This window comes from Mirounga angustirostris, unplaced genomic scaffold (assembly GCF_029215605.1).
Source record: "Mirounga angustirostris isolate CCGP_5_RB_7025 unplaced genomic scaffold, mMirAng1.0.hap1 SCAF_8, whole genome shotgun sequence".
Classification (NCBI taxonomy): Eukaryota; Metazoa; Chordata; class Mammalia; order Carnivora; family Phocidae; genus Mirounga; species Mirounga angustirostris.
The window spans coordinates 33,399,712-33,422,363 of record NW_026991716.1 but is presented as its reverse complement, the minus strand read 5'-3'; the positions used below and the strand labels follow the sequence as shown (position 1 = coordinate 33,422,363).

General features: G+C 54.1%; 1 protein-coding gene across 3 annotated transcripts; it reads left to right on the top strand.

The window, feature by feature from the left end:
- Window positions 1-3,311: 3,311 nt before the first annotated feature.
- On the top strand, window positions 3,312-22,509 carry MTCH1 (mitochondrial carrier 1). Of its 3 annotated transcripts, none has more exons than XM_045866811.2 (12): window positions 3,312-3,662; window positions 7,567-7,651; window positions 11,844-11,950; window positions 12,681-12,758; window positions 13,141-13,198; window positions 13,546-13,597; window positions 15,294-15,353; window positions 17,471-17,564; window positions 19,737-19,784; window positions 19,974-20,041; window positions 20,343-20,418; window positions 21,689-22,509. In XM_045866811.2, exons 1-12 carry the CDS (start codon window positions 3,342-3,344, stop codon window positions 21,758-21,760), a joined length of 1,119 nt encoding a protein of 372 aa, XP_045722767.1. In that variant the 5' UTR covers window positions 3,312-3,341; the 3' UTR covers window positions 21,761-22,509. The 3 variants fall into 3 exon arrangements, with proteins under 3 accessions (XP_045722767.1, XP_045722766.1, XP_064453612.1); XM_045866810.2 differs by having other exon boundaries at window positions 17,471-17,615; XM_064597542.1 differs by having other exon boundaries at window positions 3,525-3,662; window positions 7,440-7,651; window positions 17,471-17,615.
- The last annotated feature ends 143 nt before the right edge of the window (window positions 22,510-22,652 follow it).

The window sequence follows — 22,652 nt, the reverse complement described above, 5'->3', positions numbered from 1 at the left end:
AGTGTGATGTCAACCTAGTTGCAATAATGGGTACTTAGTATTTTGTATTCTCTTTTCATTGTAACAATAGTTCCCCACAAGACTCCAGGGATTGGTGGTTTATATACTTGGCAATTCTCAAGGTCTACAACAGTCTTATTCCTTGTTAATTTTTCTGCTGTTTATCCTACTTTGGGGAATATGGGTCTTCCTAAAGTTTTCATTCTGTAAGTGGTGCTACCATAATAACTTTGTGCAATTTTTTTTTTTTTTGAAGATTTTATTTATTTTTTGACAGAGACAGTGAGAGAGGGAACACAAGCAGGGGCAGTGGGAGAGGGAGAAGCAGGCTTCCTGCGGAGCAGGGAGTCCGATGCGGGCTTGATCCCAGGACCCTGGGATCATGACCTGAGCTGAAGGCAGACGCTTAACGATTGAGCCACCCAGGCGCCCCTTTGTGCAATTTTTAAAAGTATTTTTGCTTATTCATTCGTTTTCTAGAAAACATTTAGTGGGTTTCTACCATGTGCCAGGCACTGTGCCAGCATGAATAGGACAGTCCTGCTCTCAAGGAATTTACAATCTAACAAGGGAGACAGACAAGAAAGCAGGCAGCCACAATACTGTGGTAAGTAATTGCAGATGGTAATGGGACCACAGGGGGCCACTAATCCAGCCCAGAGCTAACTGCTTTATAGTTCTAAGTACTATTAAGTATTAAGTACTTAAGTATAGCTCTAAGTACTATTTCTAGGTTGCTCAGCAGAGGGAATCCTGAGCAAGATTTTCTTTCATTCAGTCATTTCAATAAGTATACTTCTCATTTCTAAATGATCTGTTTGATTTCTTTTCAAATATTCCTGTTCTTTTTTCACACTGTCCTCTTGCAGGTTGCCTTATTACGTCAAGTTCCCAGGAGTATTAATCCTCCTGTTTTGCCCATTCACTTTCATGATGGGATGTGTTTTGAGTGGTTTGTAGTTTTTTTACAGTGAGGATTTTTTTCTTCCTACTGGTGTCCCTGTGAGCCCTGGGTTGTGGAAATACAGTTATGGTGCAGTTTGCATTTGCTTCTGCTCAGATTCCTAGAGATATAATTGCTTTAGCTGATCTATTTTTACTTTAATTTCTTTGCTTAGGGAAATTGTTCAATCACTTAAAACCAATCTACCATACATTTACTCTATATATGTCCCCATAATCCCATATTCTGTGTGGAGGAAGATGCAAAACAATGCAAGGCAGCTACATTGTAGACCACACAACACAAGGTAGCTGCCTTCCATGGGGCCTCAGACTCCAAGGACCAAATACACACAAAAAGTTAGGTGACCATGTAAGTAAGACAGAGTAAAAGGCCTAGCAGTGAACACCAGTCAAGTCCAGAAGGAAAAACAGGTGGAGAAAGATGGTGAGGAAAAGCCCAGAAAAGGAGGTTTAAGGTGAAGCAAGCTCCTCTCCCAGCCCACCCTGCCCCTACCACGCCCCATCCAGAAGCCTGACTTCTGGGTGGAGAGTGAGTGTGCTGTTACAATGTTACTTGGCTGTGAATGAACTTGACTTTAAGGTTTAAGAAAGCTAAATCAGAATCCACGCAAAAGGAAGTCATTTAAAGTGCTCCTGGGGGTTAGCGGTAGGTTTGATGAAGGTTGTGTTTGAAGAGGAAAACATGTAACTTGAAAGGACTAGAAAGCTTTGTAGTGATTGAGACCAGAACAAGCCTGGGTTAGAGAGCCCAAGGAAGGGAAGGGGGAAGATGGGCAGGATTTGGGGTGCCTGGGTGGCTCAGTTGTTAACCATCTGCCTTCAGCTCAGGTCATGATCCCAGGGTCCTGGGATCAAGCCTCACATCGGGCTCCCTGGTCAGCTGGAGCCTGTTTCTCCCTCTCCCACTCCCCCTGCTTGTGTTCCTGCTCTCGCTATCTCTCTGTCAAATAAATAAAATCTTAAAAAAAAAAAAAAAAAAAAAGGTGGGCAGGATTTGGATGTGGGCAGTGTAATGGAGTATTTATTGTCAGGAGTGGCATGGGGGGAGGAAGGGGCTTTTTAGGGGGAAAGGGAGGGAGTCAGGGTAGACTGCAGGAAACCTGGACCAGGTGGTCAGAAGGTAAACGTCTATTCTAAAGCCCTTTTTCACAAAGAACACAGGATAAGTACCGGCAAAGGGAGCGGGTGCCCCACTGCTGTATCCTTGCAGACTCTGGGATACTCAATTTGTTCCGTATAAACGTTTATTGAGCACCTCCTCTGCCAGCAGGGCACTGTTCCAGGTGTTGTTGGGTGTGAGGGTGGGCACGGTTACAAGCAGGGACAGGGTACTTGCTGTAACAAATACCTTCTCCTCGCAGGGTTGTTACGAGGATCTTTTTGTTTGTTTGTTTGTTTTTAAGTAGCCTCCACACCCAGCATGGAACCCAGTGGGGCTGGAACTCACGACCCTGAGATTCAGACCTCAGCGGAGATCAGATCAAGTCAAGAGTCCCTGAGATTCAGACCTCAGCGGAGACCAAGAGTCAAGAGTAGGAGGCTTAACCAACTGAGGCACCCAGGGGCCCCTCCAGGATCATTCTTGAGTTAACCTGTTGAAAAGCACTTTAACATGCCTGGCGTATAGTGAGCGTGATTTGAGGGCCAGTTGTCATTGCTCATTTAAATATTAGACTTTCGATGCCTAGCACAGTGCCTGTGTATCCTCCCATTTAAAGACTGATTAAAACCCTCACCATGTAGTGAGGGAGATACGCAAATACTTTAGGACAAAACACTTTCCTAACCGTGGGCTCTAAGGAACGTTCGCGAAGGCTCAACTACAAAGGAGGGTGACCACAGTCGCTAAGGGGCTCCTAGATTTGGTTTCGCGGGCAGGATAAAGGCGTAAGACACGACTGGACAGCGCGGAGGAGCTCAGGCTGCAGAAGAGGCCTTGCAGGCCGCAGTGCCTGGGCTCCGGGCCGCAAAGGGGCGGGCCCAGAACTGCGGAGAAAACTCACCAAGCCGGCGAGGGGGCTTGGGAGCGCCTCAGACCATATTGGGGGCGTCTGGCTGGCACAGCCGTCGAGCCCCGCCCCCGCCGCCTTCGGGGGGGGGTTCCCGGGGGAGCGCCCGGGCCGGCGGCAGGCTTCGCACTCCCGGAACTCCCGGCCCGGGCCGCCCGCGACCACTGACGCCCGGGTTGCAACCCAGCCTTGGGTCAGGCCCCAATCCGGCCCGCGGGCCGCACCCGGCTCGTACCACCCTCCGCGCCACACACCTGCGCTCCCCCGCAGCCGCGAGTGGTGCGGCCCGGCCCCGCCCCCTGACGCCTGCTAGGGGCGGGACGCCCTCCCGTCACGTGACGGGGAGTGACCTCGGCGCCCGGCGCCATGGGGGCTTCGGACCCGGAAGTGGCGCCCTGGGCTCGCGGCGGTGCCGCGGGGATGGCGGGAGCCGGAGCAGGAGCGGGAGCTCGCGGCGGAGCGGCGGCGGGGGTCGAGGCTCGGGCTCGCGATCCGCCGCCCGCGCACCGTGCACACCCGCGCCACCCTCGGCCTGCGGCACAGCCCTCCGCCCGCAGGATGGACGGCGGGTCCGGGGGCCTGGGCTCCGGGGACAACGCCCCGACCACCGAGGCTCTTTTCGTGGCGCTGGGCGCGGGCGTGACGGCGCTCAGCCACCCGCTGCTCTACGTGAAGCTGCTTATCCAGGTCGGGGGCCAGGGCGCCGCAGGGAGGTGGGGGCTGATGTGAAGGTGACAGGCCGGGATCTGGAGGAGGATCGGGGCGGGGAGTCTATGGCGACGGATTTGGGGATAGGGGCGAGGACGGCAGGTTTGGTGGGCTGAAGGAGTCGGGGAGAAAGGAAGCGTTGAGGGGCTTGGGGGTGAAGGTAAGGGGAGAAGGGGTAGAAGCGACAGATTTGGGAGAGGATGGGAGGAACAAGGAATTTGGTGGGTGCAGGGAAGGGGTCGAAGGAATGGAGAGAGGGGTTTGGAGGATGAAGGCGATGAACTTGGAATAGGAGGGAAGGGGCAGCATTTTAGGGCGAGTAAAGAAGTAACAGAATGGGGGAGGGGCGGGGAAGTTTTGGTGAATGGGCGGGGAGGAGGATTGGGGGCCAAGGCGGAGTATTTAGATGAAGAGCACATATTTAAACGCGGGTGGGGGGGGGTAGCAAGAGCTCTGGATTTGATAGAGATGGATTTAAAGCTGTTTGAGGGGACAAAGGACTGGAGGCCAGGGCCAAAAATTTAGGAGAGAAGAAAGGGCATCAGACTCGGGGGGAGTGGGGGCTGGGAAGGAGACGGTGGATTTAATGGTGAGGGAATTTGGTGGGAGAGGGCGAAGGCAAAGGATTTAGCAGGGGAGAGCTATGCGTTTGCAGGAGAAGGGGGCTCTGGATTTGATGGCGACGACAGATTTGATGGGAGGAGGTGGCAGGGTGACGCGTTTTGAGGGAGGGGAACAGATAGGGCGACGCAGTGGGGGAGGAATGTGATGGCGATTTGTCTGGAGAGGGGACCGAGAAGGAGGAGGCTTTTAGGAGGAAAGCGATGACGCATTTGGAAAAGAAAATGAAAGTCATAGTTGGGGTCGGGAGATGGGACTCCCAGTCCTTGTATGGGGGGGGATGGGTTATGGAGTGTTGGAATTGGGCAGAAGGGGCAGTTGGGACATACAGTGGCGGGATAGATAGAGGCTGGCAGAAACTGAGGCCAAGGTAGGGGTGACTCTGGAATGGAGCCATGCAGGGGCACTTGGCATATGGTGGTGGCCAGCAAGGCCTTGCAGATGAAGTGGGCTGCTTGAGAAAGGGAGACATTGAGCTGGAAGGAGGCCAGGTAGAAGGAGTGCATTTGGCAGAATTAGGTGGACGAGACTGAGATGGGCACTGTTTAGATGGGGGTGGTTCCAGCCTGGACTGATAACTGAAGATTTCACCTAGAATTTTCCCGTTCGGGGGGAGGATGGGGGGTGAAAATTGACACGGAGGCCAACCAAGATTTAAGGTTTGAATTGAAGCGAATGGACGCCAGATTTACTGTCTTTATAACTGGACCGAGAGAGTGGGAGATAAAGTTGGCATGGGAACAGTTGAAATCTGGGGTCTGAGGAATGGGGCAGTAGATTTTTAGGTGCGACTGGGAATATGACAAGGAATGAAGAGATTCAGTCGGGGACATGAGGATGCCTGACTAGCATCTAATGGTGACTGAGATTTGGAAACGGCTGGTGGGGGAAGATTGAGACTGGCGTTTGGTTGTGATTTGGGAGCAAGGGCTGCTTTACTTAGGGAATTAGGATTGTATTTTTAGCAGTAGAGATTACAGGTTTGGGAGAGAAGGTGGGCACTTTGGAACTGATGTTACCTGAGAAGTAAGGGTATCAGGAGCTGAGTTTTTCATCTGACGGAGTGAGATTGGGTCAGGGCTGGGTTTTTAGGGTGGCAGATAGGAGGGTCTGTGGGGTAGAGGATGCTGGAGTACCTAAGGAATTGGTGGGAGCAGGGGGGCGTTTCATGTGAACAAAATGAGAAGCGGCTTCGTGGTGGATTTGGTGTACAGGTTTGCGAAGAGAATTGAAATACGAGTGATTTGAAGAGGGAATTGGGCAAGATGGAGCCCAAAGGGTGAAAAGAACTGGGTAGGTAAGGATGAGTGAGCCCAGTCCGGGTGACAGAGGTAGTCTGTCTGATCTGAACCCAACTGGTGCTGAGTGTAACATGTTTTAGGGTGAAACCTTAATATGTACAGCTTGGGAATCAGCCATAGTTTGCAAAAAGGCAGCTCCCGGTTTGGGGGGGCAGGTGGCAGGATTGGAGTGGCAGATTTGGGGGTTGGCTAGACCAAATGAATAAGAATGTGGGGCCTCTGATTGGGGTTCATCCGAGTCAAGTTTCAGCAGTTGGAGATTTGAGGGTGGTGAACTGGCTCTGCCAGTGTCGGATGCGGGGCCGCAGCTCTGGCTGTGGGGGGACTGGGTTAACAACAGATTTGGGGGTGAAATAGGGTGCATGTGACTTGGGCACAAATCAGGGAAACTTGAGGATGAGGGGGATGGGGCTGAGATGTGTGCCTTTTATAACCCCAGGTGGAAGTTAAAAAAAATAGACTCAACAGATTTGGGGGCCCTGGGGTGAAGGGACACAGCAGATTTAGAGGTGCGGGTGGAATGGCTAGGACTCCCAAATTGTGACTAGACTGAGTGAGACAGCAACAGAACAGTAGTAGCTCAGACTTGGAATTGAGGCTGTAAAGAGAATACCGCCTATAGAAGTGAGAAATTAAAACTTAAGTCAGAACCTTCAAGCATTTATCCGAGAAGGGGAAAGGTCTAGAGGGGAAGGGCTAACAGCTTGGGTCAGCTGGCTCATCCCTTTCCCTCAACTCCCCTGGGCTAGAATTTTTTTTTTTTTTTAATAGAAGGTGGCCGTCATGGAGGGGGTTTCTTCATTTACAGTCAGTGATCGGTCGTGTAGCTCAAATCACATCCACAAGAGACAACCAGAGCTTTCAAAAACACTCGACTAAGGCGAAGAAGAGAAGAAATTGGACCAGGAAAACTGGTCTAACAGACTACCTCTGTCACCAGAAGCATACCTAGTCCAGTTATTAAGGCAGAGCTTCCCAGCCCTGCCATTTCTGCTCCCTGCTACATCCCAAAGGAGCTGCTCTGGTCCAGGGGCTTGGCTGGCTTCCTTGGAGGGACAGGGCTTGTGTCCTGGCCCCCTGCCCGGGAAGGGGACTTCTCGCACCCCACTTAGGAGATACCTTGCCTCCTGGCTGGCAGCAGAGTCTCTCTCCTCATCAGTTGGCAGCATAATAAATGGCCTCACCCCTCAGGACAGACCCCCCCCCCCCAAGGGGTGTGGGTGGCTGTGTCCTCTCTCCTCCCCCATGAGTTTAAAGGATACTATATTTATAATGAGCATCTATACAGCAAGAATTACAATAGCCTTACAGAAATAAGGGGGTCATTCTGTCACAGGGATACGAAGTGATCAAGATTAGAACACAGATGAGGAATTGTTTGAGGTTTGAGGAGCAACCAGTTTGCGCTGCCTGGGAGCAAGAGGGACAGATTTGTCGGCCTCTGCAGTGGGTGCAGTAGGGAACTTGAGTGTGGGGTGCACTTTGGGGTGGGTTACTTGGAGCCGAGCTGTCTGAAGTTTGGGACTGAGATGTGGGTGTGACGTGTTTGGGTGTTGGCACATTTGGGATTGAGATTGGACTGAAATTTTAGCCCAGAGATGGGAATTACCTGAGATTTATTCTGAGGTGAGTGCAGGGTTCGAAGTACATAAAAGGGGGGGGTGGTTTCCCGCATTGGAAATGTCTGGAATTTGAAGGTGAGAATGTTGGGGGACAGGGTGACTTGGATTGTGGTAGGGGTCGGATCTGGGACTAGACGTTTCCATTGGTTGGGAGCTTGCATGATGCTGGTGGTTCTAGACTGCCGATGACATTTCTGGTATGTTTTTCCAAGGAAAACACCCAGCAGGAGCAGCGTTGGAATTTGTGGGCCGAAGAGGCAAAGGCCTGGGGGCATGAGCAGCCGTGAGCTGGATCAGCAGCAGAATCTGACCTTCCTTTTGTATTTGTTGATTCTGAAGGTGGGTCATGAGCCGATGCCCCCCACCATTGGGACCAATGTGCTGGGGAGGAAGGTCCTCTATCTGCCGAGCTTCTTCACCTATGGTGAGTCTGCTTCCCAGGCAGGAAGGCCCCCATGGACAAAAAAGAAGCGTCATCCGGGGAGCAGGCCCAGCTGGCCCCGGGGAACACACAGGGCAGGGCAGTGTGGCACCTGGTGTCGTGCTGGCCGGGAGGAGGGGATCGAAGTGTCACCAGAAGCAGCAGATTGCTGGGGTGGGAGCAGGTGGACAAGATGACTTTGGTCCAGCTCTGCCGCCTGCAGCCTCCCGGACACCAGCCCCTGTCATCTCTGCTGTCCCAAGGTGTGCCTGGAAGTGGGGGTCCGAGGAGGTTTCCCTGTGCTTTTCAAGCAGTCTGGCCCTGTTGCCAGTTTTTCTGCTTTCCTGTTATCTGGCGGCTTCCTGGGTTCCTCTCCTTCCTCCTCTTTCCCCTGTGTTCCCCAGGCGGTGGGCCCCACTGAGCATCTTCCCACACTGGGCACGAGCAGCCAGCCCCCGGGGCGTCGCGCTCTACCTCTGGCGGGTCGTCGCTTGGGCTCGGCAGACCGCCTCACTGCCCTGCGCTCCTAGTCGGCGAAGTCGTGGCAGCTTCTTCATCCAGGCCCTTCGTGCAAGCACCCCACAGCCCCTGCCGTGGCTCTGCTGGCTGGAGGTCTCTCCCCAGAAGCCCACCGCCCCGGGGGAGCTCACCCCATGCCACCTGAGCCCACCTGGCTGTCTCTCACTGCTCGTCCCCAGGCCCCTGGGCTGGCTCAGGCCGTTCCAGTCCACCATCGCTGTCTCTCTCCTAGTGCCCACCCTCCCTGGACTTCTCCAGATATACCCTTGCTGTCCACGTTCACAGCTGGGCTGATCCCCCTCAGGCTTCGTTCACTTCTCTTTTTTTTTTTTTAAAGATTTTATTTATTTATTTGACAGAGAGAGACACAGTGAGAGGGAACACAAGCAGGGAGAGTGGGAGAGGGAGAAGCAGGCTTCCCACTGAGCAGGGAGCCCGATGCGGGGCTCGATCCCAGGACCCTGGGATTATGACCTGAGCCGAAGGCAGACGCTTAACGACTGAGCCACCCAGGTGCCCCCACTTCTTCTCTTCATACCTGTTTGGTCAGTCCAAAATACTCTCTGAAAATCTGCCAAATAACCTGGGGCTTTGCCTCCTGTCACCCCTTTTTTTTTTTTTTTTTTTTTTTTTTTAAATTCCACACACTCTTGGCAGAATCTGACTTTGTGTTTCTCTTCCATTTTTGCCACCATGATGTTGAGTAGCCCGGGGCCAGGCCGAACATGTCATTTTGTGGGGAAATGTGTTTGTATTTGGTTTTATTTAGAAACAGTCCGTGAAGGGGAGGGGGAGGTCACAGAGGTAGGCAGGCACCCAGACCACTGAACAGGGAAGCCAGTGTATAAAGGTGAAGCTGGGGTGGCGGGCTGTCAGCCCTTCCCTTGTGGCTTCTCTGCATGCTCTAGCCACGTGAGGGGCCCCAGGTTAGAAGCCGGACTCTCTCTCCTCGTGTCACACAGTCCTTCCCAAAAGGACTCAGCGTAGAGGGGTCTTGACCCACATCTTGCTTCTTGCAAAGATGAGCTGAGTTCTGAGGTGCTCCTGCTCACCCCGTGTATATAAATGTTGTTTCAGTCCAGATATTATAAACAGATGGCTGTTGGGCGTGAGCGAGGGGACTCAGCTGTCTGTCTCCTGTCTAGACAACATCCACTCCTCTCCAGGTCATGATGAAAAGTGCCACAGCTGTCGTGACATTCTTTGGTGTAACAGAGTTTTGCAGGGACTGCAGAGAAACCATGGAATGACAGAGCCCCTGGCTGGCTATGGGACCCTTTGGGCCCATAGAGGCCCCCGTAGGGATTTTTGCATACCTTTCTCTGCTCTCACTTATTCATAAATCACCTCTGAGATGAGGAGAAATAGGGGTCCTTACTCCTTTTTTTTACTGGTGGGCAAATCGGGTAGAAAGAGGCTAAGTGACTCAGCGGCGATCGCACTGAGGCTTTACCCCGCCTGCATCTCTTTTTTGCCTGGACCCCCCTCCCCCAAAATAAACCTTCCTCCTGCCTGTTCACTCTGTGAAGCGGGGCACCCTGCCACGGCATCCAGTGTCCGGTCCCCTCCTATTCCTCTCTTTCCAGCCCCACCCCCATCTCAGAAAGCCAAATATGCAGGGAACAGGTGCTCTCGGGCCCCAAGGCAAGCCTGTTCCAGCAGTGACATTGAATTTGCTGGGTTGGCAGACAGGTTGCTTTGGAGAGGAAGACTCTTTTGCTGGTTCCTGCCACTGGGTGGTGCTAAGGAGCTGAAGTCGGGTCTGGAAGGGGTGCTCAGGGGCCGAGAGAAAGTTCTGCTAGCTTCTAGTTATGCGGGTTTATAAGAACACATCAGCTTCTACTATGTTACGTTAATCACCATACATTACATCATTAGTTTTTGATGTGGTGTTCCATGATTCATTGTTTGCATATAACACCCAGTGCTCCGTGCAGAACATGCCCTCTTTAATACCCATTGCCAGGCTAACCCATCCTCCCACCCCCCTCCCCTCAAGAACCCTCAGTTTGTTTTTCAGAGTCCGTCTCTCTCATGAGAACACATCACCTTCTTGAACATAGTTTAAAAGGTTTCATTTGAGCACCTGGCTGGCTCAGTTGGTAAAGCATGTGACTCTTGATCTTGGGGTTCTAAGTTCGAGCCCCACATTGGGTGTGGTGGGTACTTAATAAAATCTTCAGGGGCGCCTGGGTGGCTCAGTTGGTTAAGCTTCCGACTTTTGGTTTTGGCTCAGGTCCTGATGTCAGGGTCTAGGATCCAGCCCCACACTGGGCTCCGTGCTCGGTGTAGAATCTGCTTGTCCCTCTTCCTCTGCTCCCGAGCCCCCCATGTGCAAGCGCTCTGTGTCTCTCTCCCTCTCTCAAATAAAAAAATAAATAAAAATCTTTAAAAAAAATAATGAAACATTGGCGCCTGGGTGGCTCAGTCATTAAGCCTCTGCCTTCGGCTCAGGTCATGATCCCAGGGTCCTGGGATCAAGCCCCACGTTGGGCTCCCTGCTCCGCGGGAAGCCTGTTTCTCCCTCTCTCACTCCCCCTGCTTGTGTTCCCTCTCGCTGTGTCTCTCTCTGTCAAATAAATAAATAAAATCTTTAAAAAAAAGAAAAAATAATGAAACATTAAGAGACGTGTCCTTTTAGAGGCCCTAATGAAAAAATACTGGGGCGCCTGGGTGGCTCGGTCAGTTGAGCCTCAGACTCTTGATTTTGGCTCAGGTCCTGGTCTCAGGGCCGTGAGATGGAGCCCCACTTCAGGCTCTGCGCTGAGTGTGGAGTCCGCTTGAGATTCTCTCTCTCCCTCCTTCTCTGCCCCCCTCCTCCTCACATGCACACATGTTAGAACGCTGGCGCGCACTCTCTCTCTCTCTTTCTGTCAAAGAGAGAAAGAAATCTTGAAAAGAAAAAGAAAGAAAAAAACACTCATTCAGGTAGGGTCTAGCTTCCCTGGCTGCTCATGTTTTTTCTCTAGAATAGTTCACCGGTGCCCGTTTTGGTTACTTCTCCACTAGTTATGTCGCCCCCTCCCAACCCCCACCCCCTGCTGTGATTCATAAATGCTAATGGGTACCAGGTGGGAGCCTGGGTGCAGCATAGCGACAGTATGAGGGTGGCCCTCTCCGTGGTGTGCTTAGGGGATGCCCTTGAGCCTTTCTTCCTTTTTCCCTTTTTTCCTCCCTTAGGTTCCAAACTTTATCGTTGCCTGTGAGCACTCTCTGCCTTTTTCCTTTTTTTCTTGCCCCCAAGGAAAACATTTTTTGAAAAATTATTTTTCCAACGTGGGGCTGGAATACACAACCCCAAGATCAAGCGTTGAATGCTCCTCTGACCGAGCCAGCCAGGCGCCCCAAGAAAAGCATTTTTTATAAGCAGCAGAATTGGTTTCTGGGTTGTAGCACTGAAGTTGCTGAGTTGAAAAACTGTAGCTGAGCTTGCCAAATATTTCTGCAAAGTTAAAATATGTGAATTTGTTGGTCGAAAATACATTCTGAAGGTTTTACACAAAGAAATGGGCTAGAGAAGACTTTGGCGTTGGGGCCCGATCGCTTCTGGGGTTTTGGACAGATAACCGCCCCTTCCGTGACTGAGGGACAGGCCGCATCTGGTCTGGGAGTGAGTGTGACCCGGGGTGGGTATGTCTGGGCCGGGCGTGACATGGCCACCTCTGCTTTCTTATAGCCAAGTACATCGTGCAGGTGGATGGGAAGATAGGGCTCTTCCGAGGCCTGAGCCCCCGACTGATGTCCAACGCCCTCTCCACGGTGACTCGGGGCAGTATGAAGAAGGTGAGCCTGGGGCGAAGCCAGGAGCTGTTGCCTGAAGTTCCCCCAAGCTCCCTGCCAGCCCCAGAGACAGCCGTGTGCGCCGGTCCATTTCTCCTTCCCCCGGCTACACCTAGCACCATAGCCGGGCTCTAAACCCTGGTGGTCGCACACTGCATCTCCTTGATTGGGAACGGTCCTGCCCCATAGTCCTCCCGCTTGCCCACAACTGTGACACCAGGCAGGCAGGGGCTCCCCACCAACCCCCCGAGCTGCAGGCCTGGGGTTACCAGAGGTGGACCCAGCTATAGGGAAAATAGTAGGAGCTGGTTCCTGCTGTCCCTGTCCCTTCAGTGTGACATTTAAGAGGCATAGCTGTACTTTGCTTTTGGCCCTCCTTTTTTGTTTTTTGTTTTTGTTTTGTTTTGTTTTGTTTCAGATTTTTTATTTATCTGAGAGAGAGAATGGGAGACAGAGAGCATGAGAGGGGGAGGATCAGAGGGAGAAGCAGACTCCCCGCCGAGCCGGGAGTCCGATGCGGGACTCGATCCCGGGACTCCAGGATCATGACCTGAGCCGAAGGCAGTTGCTTAACCGGCTGAGCCACCCAGGCGCCCCTGTTTTTGTTTTTTTAATTAAGTAAGCTTGACGCCAGTATGGGCTCGAGCTCGAACTCAAAACCCTGAGGTCGAGAGTCGCATGCCGTGTGACAGAGCCAGCCAGGCGCCTCACTCCTTTGTTTTTTGTACCTCAGGTTTTCCCTCCAGATGAGATCGAACAGGTTTCCAACAAGGATGACATGAAGACTTCTCTGAGGAAAGTAGTGAAGGAGGTGGGTATCGAGTTGGGAGAGGGAGACGCCCTGGGAGGGGAGTCTGATTATTTCTCACGGCCGAGTCGGCCGGGCCATTGAAGAGACACAGGTTTGGCTCCTCGTGTGTGCGTGGCTAGGGTGGGACACGGAAGGAGCCCTGTAAGGACGCTGTAAGGAATACCACAAAGCCTCTCGGCCATCGTGGGGCCTAGTGCAAGACTCAGCAGCACTCCTGGGTGGAGGGGATGGGGGGTAGCTGACAAGTGGGGTGATCCCAGGTCGACTGACCCCTCCGGGGGCTGTGGGATCCCAGTTTTTCCCCTGTAAGAGCTTGTGGTTCCCCTTGAGTGCCAGTCCTGAGAGAGGGCAGGCCGAGTCCCCACCCTCTGCTCTCTTCCAGACCTCCTACGAGATGATGATGCAGTGTGTGTCCCGCATGCTGGCCCACCCCCTGCACGGTGAGCCACCCCACTGGAGACGGCTTCTCAGCTGTGGGGTAACCCCTTGCGGGGCGAAGCCGGGCAGTGCTAGATCACTGGGAAGTATAGTCGGGTGGGGGTCCTCCGCTGGAACTGCGCTGAGGACAAGTTGGCGGGGAGTCCTGTCTGGAGGGAGCCGGGGCCCTTCCCAGGCAGAAGAAACAGGATGCCGTGGTCACGGGGTGTGACGGAGAATCCCTGAGGCCCTCCTCCCCCTCCCGCGCTGACACAGGCCACGCGCGGTTTCCACGGCAGTGGGCACCCCACCGCTGGGTTGCCATGGGCTTTGGCCACCGTGTCACCCTTGTGTGTTTCTTTTTCCTCAGTCATCTCAATGCGCTGCATGGTCCAATTTGTGGGACGGGAGGCCAAGTACAGGTGGGTAATTCTTGCAGAACTGGCAGGAGTGGCCCTGTCACCACTCAAGAGTCTGCCAGGACAGGCCACACTGGGTCAGGTGCTGTCCCTCTTCTGCCCTCGTTCTGATGTGCTAGTGTCCGAGGAACGTGGCAGGGGCATTTGCTCCTCTCCGTCGCCCATCCAGGGCTGCCCTGGCTGATCCCGGCAGCCCTGCCGAGGGGGTGAGTGGGAGCGGAGTTGGCTTGGATTGTGCCCCTTGGGACTGAGCTAGGGTTCCATCCTGGACCCCCTAGTTATGCCCTAACCATTTAGCTCGTTCCATTTTCTGTTACGAGGCTGTCCCCTCTGCGGGTGTGGGCCCGTCCCCCCGGTTGCTCACCAAATACTTCCCCAGCCTCTGCCGTGCCCGGCCCTGAGGTGGGAGCTGTAGGGACATAGCTGTGAGGCCACAGCCCTCCCCCGTGGCAGTTACGCCCTCCCTGCCCCTACGAAGCTCAGTGCGGGACAGCAGGCGGCATGTGGCAGGAGGACAGTCTCTGGGACCCTTCCTAAGACTCAGTTCCTGGCTTCCGTTTTCTGCAGCTGTCCTGTGGGACCACTGCCCCAGGGAGCTCCAGTGCCATGGCCTCATTTTGGGTTCACTAATGGGAAGTTGGCCCATTCTCCTAAACTGAAACGTGATGTTGGTCGACAGGGCCGGGAGGGGATGATCTGGCTCAGCCCCAGTGGGCCATGCCACTGTTAAAGAAGAAGGGCTGTGGGGCCTGGCAGGGCTGGGTGCCTTAGGAGCGGCGCTAGCCAGGGCTTTGGCTCCCACCATCTCCATCTTTCTTTTAGGTTTTCTCTGCCACCTAGGCTTTGGAGGAACTCCATGTAGGACGGGCCACTTGGCATCACTAGCTACGAGTCCCAGAGATTGCTCTTGAGCCTCCTTTGCATTTCATACCTAAGGCACCAGCCTGTCCTTTGATCTCTGAGCTGCTGGGGAGGGCCGGGTGCTTTTTCCCAGGCTGCATCTGGGCTGTCTGGTGCCAGGGTCTCCTGTAGGGCTCCATTTTCCTTCTCTGTCCTCTGGGCAGGTGGGTTCCCCCCCCACCCCCACCCCTCCTGCTCTCCCGCTGTAGGGCATGCAGGCTACTCTGCTGGAAGGTTACTCCAGAGAGAAGTACTAGGGCCAGGCAGGAGAGAGGCCTGTTGTCTTTGCAGTAGCCCACAATGGAAGGCTAATGCCCAAATTCTAGATCCCCAGAAAGCCGCAGTAGGGAACTGCTGGGCTTCTGTCCTGGGGGTAAGTGGGTTTCCTGTCTCCTGTGTAACACCCCTCACCCCCAAACAAGAGCTCTCTCATCTTTTTTTTTTTTTTAAAGATTTTATTTATTTATGAGAGAGAAAGAGAGAGAGCACATGAGACGGGGGGAGGGTCAGAGGGAGAAGCAGACTCCCCGCCGAGCAGGGAGCCCGATGTGGGACTCGATCCCGGGACTCCAGGATCATGACCTGAGCCGAAGGCAGTCGCTTAACCAACTGAGCCACCCAGGCGCCCTCTCTCATCTTCTATACTTGGGTTCTCCCTGGTAACGGAGAATATCCCTTCCCCATCCCCACCAGGACTAGACGGCTCAGAGCAGGGATGGTGGGCTCTCCTCCACACCAGGGGCTGGGCTTCTCCAAGGTGACCGGGGGACCTCATTTCCCTGTCTTCCCTTCTTCACAGCGGTGTGCTGAGCTCCATTGGGAAGATTTTCAAAGAGGAGGGGCTGCTGGGATTCTTTGTGTACGTGAGTTTCTATACCCCGTAGCTGGCCATGTGGCACAGCTCTACTAACAGACACGTTCTCGACCTCTCAGGCCGTAGCTGCGGGCTCAGACTAACCCCGGGGTCTGCCCCTCCCACATAGCTGCATCCGGCTCCGTGGAGCTCCGTGGAGCTCCGTGGCACGTGTGAGCCGCGGATGACCGGGACCAAAGCTGCTCGCCCTTTGCAGATCACGGCTCACGCAGACATGGTCCTGTTTGTCCAGCACATGGGGGAGACGGCCTGACTGGCCCCTTCGCCTGACACTGTCCCTTGGCCCTGGGGTTGGGAGTGGGCTGATCTTCCTAAGCCAGGGCACTCTGTGTAACATGGCGGGTGTTGCACAGAACAATCTGGATCTCTGGCTTCTCCTAAAAGGTCAAGACACCGTTCTGCTGGGCCTGTGTTTGTGCAGAGCGGTCCGTGGCAGGGGCCCATCGCCTCCCGAGACTCACAGACCCCTGCCCTCCTGGGTGTCTCCCACCCACCTTACGTCACCTGTAACACAGAAAGCTTATACTGGAAAGACTGTCCGGACACAAGCAGACCCCAAAGCCACTCCCGACAGCTTGCTGTTGTTTTGCCTTGTTAAGGTCTGGGCAGTGACAGACACGCTGTTAGGTACATAACATACTGGATAATGGTGTTCTCTGTTCATTCACTGTGGTTTCGTAGTTGGTCAGGGGTGTTTATTTAGGATCTCACTTAACCAAGAAATGACCATGTAGGTGCACGTGTGTGTATGGGCATATCTACTATATGGTTCTCACTGGGAGGGGATTTTTGCCTCTGGGGAACACTCGAAATGTCTGGAGACATCTTTTGGTTGTCACAGTTGGCAGCTAGTGGGGAGAGGCCAGGGAGGCTGCTAGGGATCCTGCAGTGCAGGGGTCAGCCCCCCGCAGCGAGGCCCTGTCCAGTCCTCCGTGTCGGGAGTGCCAGGATTCCAAACCTTGATTAATACACGCACACACACACACGAACTCACACTCAATGTATTCATGCATATATATGCGTACATACATAGATGTATAAATACACAGGGATAAGTGTTTGCTCATGTGACGGGTACTTCAGACCATAAAATGACGAGTCGCCACGTCTTGCAGTTTTCATGCTCATTGTGTAGAGTCCTCGTCCCGGGTGTGAAGAGATTCTGACACAGCACATGCCTCCTCGTCGGGTTCTGTTCGTCACATATTTGTGGCCTGGGTGACACCTGTATGAGTTACAACACCGAGAGGGCACCAGAGTGTATGTGAGGGGTTCATCTGAACACAGGTGGACGCATCAAGATTGGGGATTGCGTTCGTGAAGTTTCAGTTTCTTCATATCCCTTATCACCTAGATGGGTTGCGTATATTCTTCTGAGCTCTTCAGGTATTTTCAAATAAGAGTTTCACAGATCTCAGAAATCTCTGCCACCCCTCCCAAGAGATAGCCACTCTTCTCCTGGAGAGTTTTCTAAGTCGCTCCGTATCTAAACAAGCAAATAAACACATTAAAAGAAACACCAGTAGCACATGGGACCCACTGATCTCAGGCTGGCTTTTTGCCTGTATTTTTGGGACCTTCCATAGCAGTGTGGAGGGCTGTTTCTTCTGAGGGCCATCACTTTAACAGTCAGCCTTCCTTGCAAAAGCTTGTATGGAATGTCTTCAGTGGAACATTCTAGGGATGAAGACAACAAATGCATCAAGCAAAGTGTTTTGTGAGAGTGGATCAGGTAAAGAGGCCAGGAGAAAACTATAAATGTGTAGACCCTGTCTCATAATCTGCATGTGAAAATCCCAGATTTAGCAACATTCACGTTTTGAGGTCTGGCGTCTGGTTCGAAAACCACTTGTGAAACCAGAAACTAATTTGTGGCATCAGATGTGGCCTGTGACAACCCCCCACGGAGAAGAGGACACGGCCTTCCTGGTGTGGATAGCTGCAGGTCCGTGTGGCCCCTTGCAGGCTTTTTTCCTGAGGCTGTACCTTGGATATGCTGATGTTTTGAGCTTGGAACATCCCTGCCTCCTTCCTGGGCATGGAGCCCCCAAGAAATGGTCCCCTCCCTCCCCCTGCTCATCTTTGCTCACCTTGTTTTTTAGCGGCTTAATCCCTCACCTCCTGGGAGATGTGGTTTTCTTGTGGGGCTGTAACCTGCTGGCCCACTTCATCAATGCCTACCTGGTGGATGACAGCGTGAGTGACACCCCAGGGGGGCTGGGAAACGACCAGAATCCAGGTTCCCAGGTTGGTTGGAACAAGGACTTGTCAATCTTTCCATGTACTGCTGATATGCAGAGTCTGGGGCAGACTCAGGACCCTGGGATCCTTAGCACCAGGCCCTGAGGGCTAGAGAGGGTCTCTGGGGGTGGTCTAAGAGGACCCCACCTTTTTTAAGATTTATCTATTTATTTTAGAGAGCATGAGCTGGGGGAGGGGCAGAGGGAGAAAGAGTCCCAAGCAGACTCCCTGCTGAGCTTGGAGCCCGACACAGGGCTCAATTCCCAGGACACTGAGATCATGGCCTGAGCTGAAGTCAGGAGTTGGAGGCTTAACTGACTGAGCCACCCAGCACCCCCTTAAAGGACCTTTTGTCCTGGGGTTAGCTTTGCCTCTGGGGAGAGTGGGCTCAAGAGAGAGGAGATTCAAGATCCGTAACCAGACCTGGAGGAGTTCATGGAATGCCCGTCCTTGGGCAGCTTCAGAAATAAAACAGACCCCAGCTTATCCGAGGCAATGACCCAACGATGAATCAGGAAACCAGGACACAGACTAGCTAATAACCCTTTAACTTTTGCTTAATGTTTTAAGCTTTTTAGAACCCTTATGTGAACATTATGACATTTGATCCCAACAGTACCCCAATTGTGAAGGGAACGGTGCAGGTGTAATTTTACTGGTAAAGAAGTTGAGACCCAGAGATCAAAAGGCTCTCCCGAGGCACTTGGCTAGGAATCAACAGGGCTAGGACTAGGTCTTTCCCTGTATTGGCCCGAGGGCGTTTCCCCCGCCTTGAGGCTTTTTAGGTCGCCTGGCAAGGGTCCAATGAAGGCGCACCCCACAATTTTTGTTAGCAGTGGTCTGCACAGACCTCAGCAGGCTGGGTCAGGCATGAGGAGGCGTTGGTCCTTCTAAAAGGTCCTTGTTTAAGAAAGGTGTCTAGGGACCTGATGGGTTGACTGGTTCAGCCTGAGACAGGATGAGTTGGGGAGCAGTGATGGGCAGGGGATTCCTGGTAGCCAGACATTCTAACAGTGGGATTGCAGGCCCAGGAGGATGGGGGGCGGGAACCTGTCTTGTCAGAATCACCTCGGGGGGTGGGGGGGGCTCATAGTCTGCATCCGTCTGTGTCTGGGCATGTGTCTGTGTGGTGAAGAATGTCCCACCCCAGCTAAGAGCCTCTGCTCAGAGGGAAATCGGGTCTGGCCATTTGACTTGGGTAGGTGAGTCCTATTGGCCTTTCAGTGTAAGCAAATTCAGGTGGTTCCTTAGAGACCAGCTCTCCCATGTATCCCGGGCCCTGCCCTTTCTCAGGGCCTCGTGGATGGGGGGGCTGCTGCTGTCACACGCACAGCAAGCCTGTGACAGTGGGGGTGGGGTGTCCCACAGCTGATTGGCTTTCTGCAGCTTTATGGAAAGGGGTTTTCAAGTGCTCTTCTGTGTGTGGCTTAAAGGCTAAGACGAGGCTGCCATTCACGCAGAGGGCTGGGCAAGCCTCCATCCAAGGTTACAGGGTAGACACCTGTTAGGATGGCCATGCCGCTGGAAGCTGAGGGACAGGGAGTTCCCCCTTCCCGGCGAGGGGCTCTCTTCTGGGCAAAGTAGAATCCAGATCTTGGGAGTCCGAGGGGGATGAGAGCTTGGTAAGGTAGGGGGGTGGCAGGAAGCTTAGAGTTTCCCCTCACCTTTTGCTGCAGGACCAGGATTCTGTGTCTGGGCAGTTGGGGTGGGTGTCCGTCTTCCCGTTAAGCAAGCACTTACTGAGCACCAGCTGTGTGCCAAGCTCTGGCACTGATCAAGGCAGACACGGGCCAGACTCTTGGAACTCACAGCTCAGTGGGGCACACAGGCCAGCAGCTCCTCACCATCCCTGGCTGAGTCTCGGAAGTCCCGTTAGGCCTCTCCCCCCACGTCCGCCTCCCAGGGCTGCTTTTGGCTCTGGCTCAAGGCCACAGAAGCCACTGGCAGGCCCTAGAAGGGAATGCAGTATACGCAGCAATGTGAGGGGACCTGAGCCCAGAGGGGGTGTGAGGCCAGTGTACGGGGTGAGGCTGGGGGGCCGCAGACCAGGCAGCATGGGGCAAGGGTGCTTATCTGAAGGGCAGCCCGAGGTACCTGTAGCAAACTAGTCTTCCTTTCTGTCTCCAGTTCAGCCAGGCCCTGGCCATCCGGAGCTACACCAAATTTGTGATGGGGGTAAGTCACGTTGGCTCAGCTAGCTGCCCTTTCTGCTGCCCTGTGGGCCTGGGCGGGGCCTAGGCAGCCAGCTCTAGCGGTGGCTGGAGGCACGCCTGGGTGTCGGGTGTTGGCACGGCATGCCCTCGCTCCCCGAGTCGGGACCGAGGGTGGCGGGGTCACTGCCACTCAGGTCTCCCTGGGTTTCAGATTGCAGTGAGCATGCTGACCTACCCCTTCCTGCTGGTTGGTGACCTCATGGCTGTGAACAACTGCGGGTAGGTGTGCAGCCCTCCCCCCGGGCACCCTGCCAGGGCTGTGGGGGCTGGGGGGGTCTAGCTCAGCCTGTCCAGTGCTCTGCTTTCTCCCGCCTGGTCTGTGGGTAGGCTCACCCCCCCCCGCCCCCCCGCCCGCCAGGTACGCTAGCGTCTTCTGGGATTCACCGCGCCCCTCTGGGCTGCATCCGTGATTCGGGATATGGGTGGTGGAAGCTCCAGGCCATTGCTTGAGATCGCCTTTGCCTTGGCTGAGCCATCTCCCATCGTTCAGTGGGTCTAACACACTCTCCTTCCTGGGCAGGCTGCAGGCCGGGCTGCCCCCGTACTCCCCCGTGTTCAAGTCTTGGATCCACTGCTGGAAATACCTGAGCGTGCAGGTAAGCAAGCTCCCAACAGAGAAGGTCCCCCCACCCCCCCATTCTTCCCCCACACCAATCAGGTCAGATGGTTTTGTGGGCTTTATATTGAGTGGAAAGGTGAGAGATTGTCACGGGATCCAGTTGTCGTAGGGAGGATAAAGAGAATATAGACTCTTGGTTTAAGGCATTTTCATTAAATTTTCATTTTATTTTAGAAAGGACATGAGGTCGCTAGATCTCAATTTACTTACAGATTTTATAGTAGACACAGTCTCCTTTTCTTCTTCAACTCTTTTTTTTTTTTTTTAAAGATTTTATTTATTTATTTGAGAGAGAGAGAAAATGAGAGACAGAGAGCACGAGAGGGAAGAGGGTCAGAGGGAGCAGCAGACCCCCTGCTGAGCAGGGAGCCCGATGTGGGACTCGATCCCGGGACTCCAGGATCATGACCTGAGCCGAAGGCAGTCGCTTAACCAACTGAGCCACCCAGGCGCCCTCTTCTTCAACTCTTAAAGACTCGTAGAAGGAGGACTCTGAGGGAGCCCACGGAGTAGGTGGTGAAGCCCAAGATCTTAGTCCTTGAGTAACACAGCTGAAAACACGGTGGCCGCCGTGTCCAAGGCCGACCCCTCCCTTCCGCAAGACATCCCGATGCCCTCAGGAGAACCTGAGGCTTGAGCTGGGCCACGTGGCAAGGGTGCCAGTCTCGGGATTTCGTGTTCTTGGCCCAAGCACCCTCCTGTTGGCCTGGAGCTTTTGGGCGCAGAGGTCAAGGATCCAGGCATCTGGCCCAGGGCAGATCCTTGCCTTTGCCTAGCCGTGGTTCTCGAAGTAGAGCGGGGCAGTGGTCTAGGGAGGAGCCAGCACACAGACAGGCCTCAGGGCTGAGAAGAGGACAGATGAGAGGGAAGCAAGAGGGGGCGAGAGGCAGACCCCGTTCTTCCCAGTGGCTCCAGTCAGGTCTGCATGCTTCATATCCCATGGGCGTTAGGGAGTCCCAGAAGTCTCTGAAGCCAGAAGGGCGACGAGTGTCCTCTTTGGGGGTTCCCTACTGGGGAGCCCCAGCGACACTGGACACCCTGTGACGGGAAGCAAACTGCTCCCTGGTGCTTCAGCGCAGGGCATATTCTGACCTTGCCCTCTAAGACTGCCAGCCTATGCCCTCCACCCCTGACCCTAGGGTCTCTGCACTGCGGACCCCTCCTTTGCCTCATGCTGGCCTTGCTCTGGGGCGGGACGGGAAGGATGGCCTCCCCTGTCACTGACCTGCCCATTCCTTCCAATCCAGGGCCAGCTTTTCCGCGGCTCCAGTTTGCTTTTCCGCCGGGTGTCATCAGGATCGTGCTTTGCCCTGGAGTAACCTGAATCCCCTGAAAAAAACACCGTGTCTCAGCCTCGCCGTGGGTGGGGCCTGATCACCTTGGGCACCTGTCAGATGAGTCCAGCCCGGCCAGCGAGGCTTCACTTTCCATATTTGCCGTGTGTCTGTTCAGCAGTGGGAGTCGGGTCAGGGGGAGGCTGCACCCAGTGGATGGGTTACCTGTTAGACCTGGGGAAGGTGGGGTGGGGCTAGGGAACTGGGGCAGAACCCCCTTCCTTCACAGATTTGCCAAGTCTGTCCTGTGCAAGGGGCCAGAGAATGGCTCGTGGAGGCCCAGGTAGGATGGGAAAAGGCTCACGGAGTCAGATTCCCCCCCCCACCCATCCCCCGCCACAGTCAGCCCCAGCCGTCATCCTGCAGCTCAGCTGGGAGCCTGCTCTCCTGCTTTGTAAATAGGGCATGGTCCCCTTGCACGAGGCCACCGTCATGTGCAGGCCTGTGCTAGGAAGCTCTTGCGAGGTGCTACCCTCGTGCTCCTCAACACTACTCCTCAGACACAAAGGCGGCACCTTCTGAACGGGAAATCACGTGACTGCTCCGAATGTGTCTCCCTCATCAAATGCTCGTGGGTTTCATGGTGAGGTTTTACGTGCAGGATCTGGTTCCCTGCACGGTTGTGAACACCCGGAAGTTAGGCAGGCCAGTGTCTCTCGTACTGTTCGGTTTAAAAGTTCCCGATAAGATCTGACCTTGTCTCCCTCAAATAAATGTATTGGTGGTGATTTGGAGTTTTGTGGGGAGCGTGTTATTTTTATGGACGCAGCAGCTATCCGCAGGGTCCTCCTCAGCCCTCCGTGTTGGTGTGAGAAGGGGTCAGGGGCGGCTCAGCCTGGGGATGACAAGTGCCGGGCCTTGGTGTAGACCAGCCGCG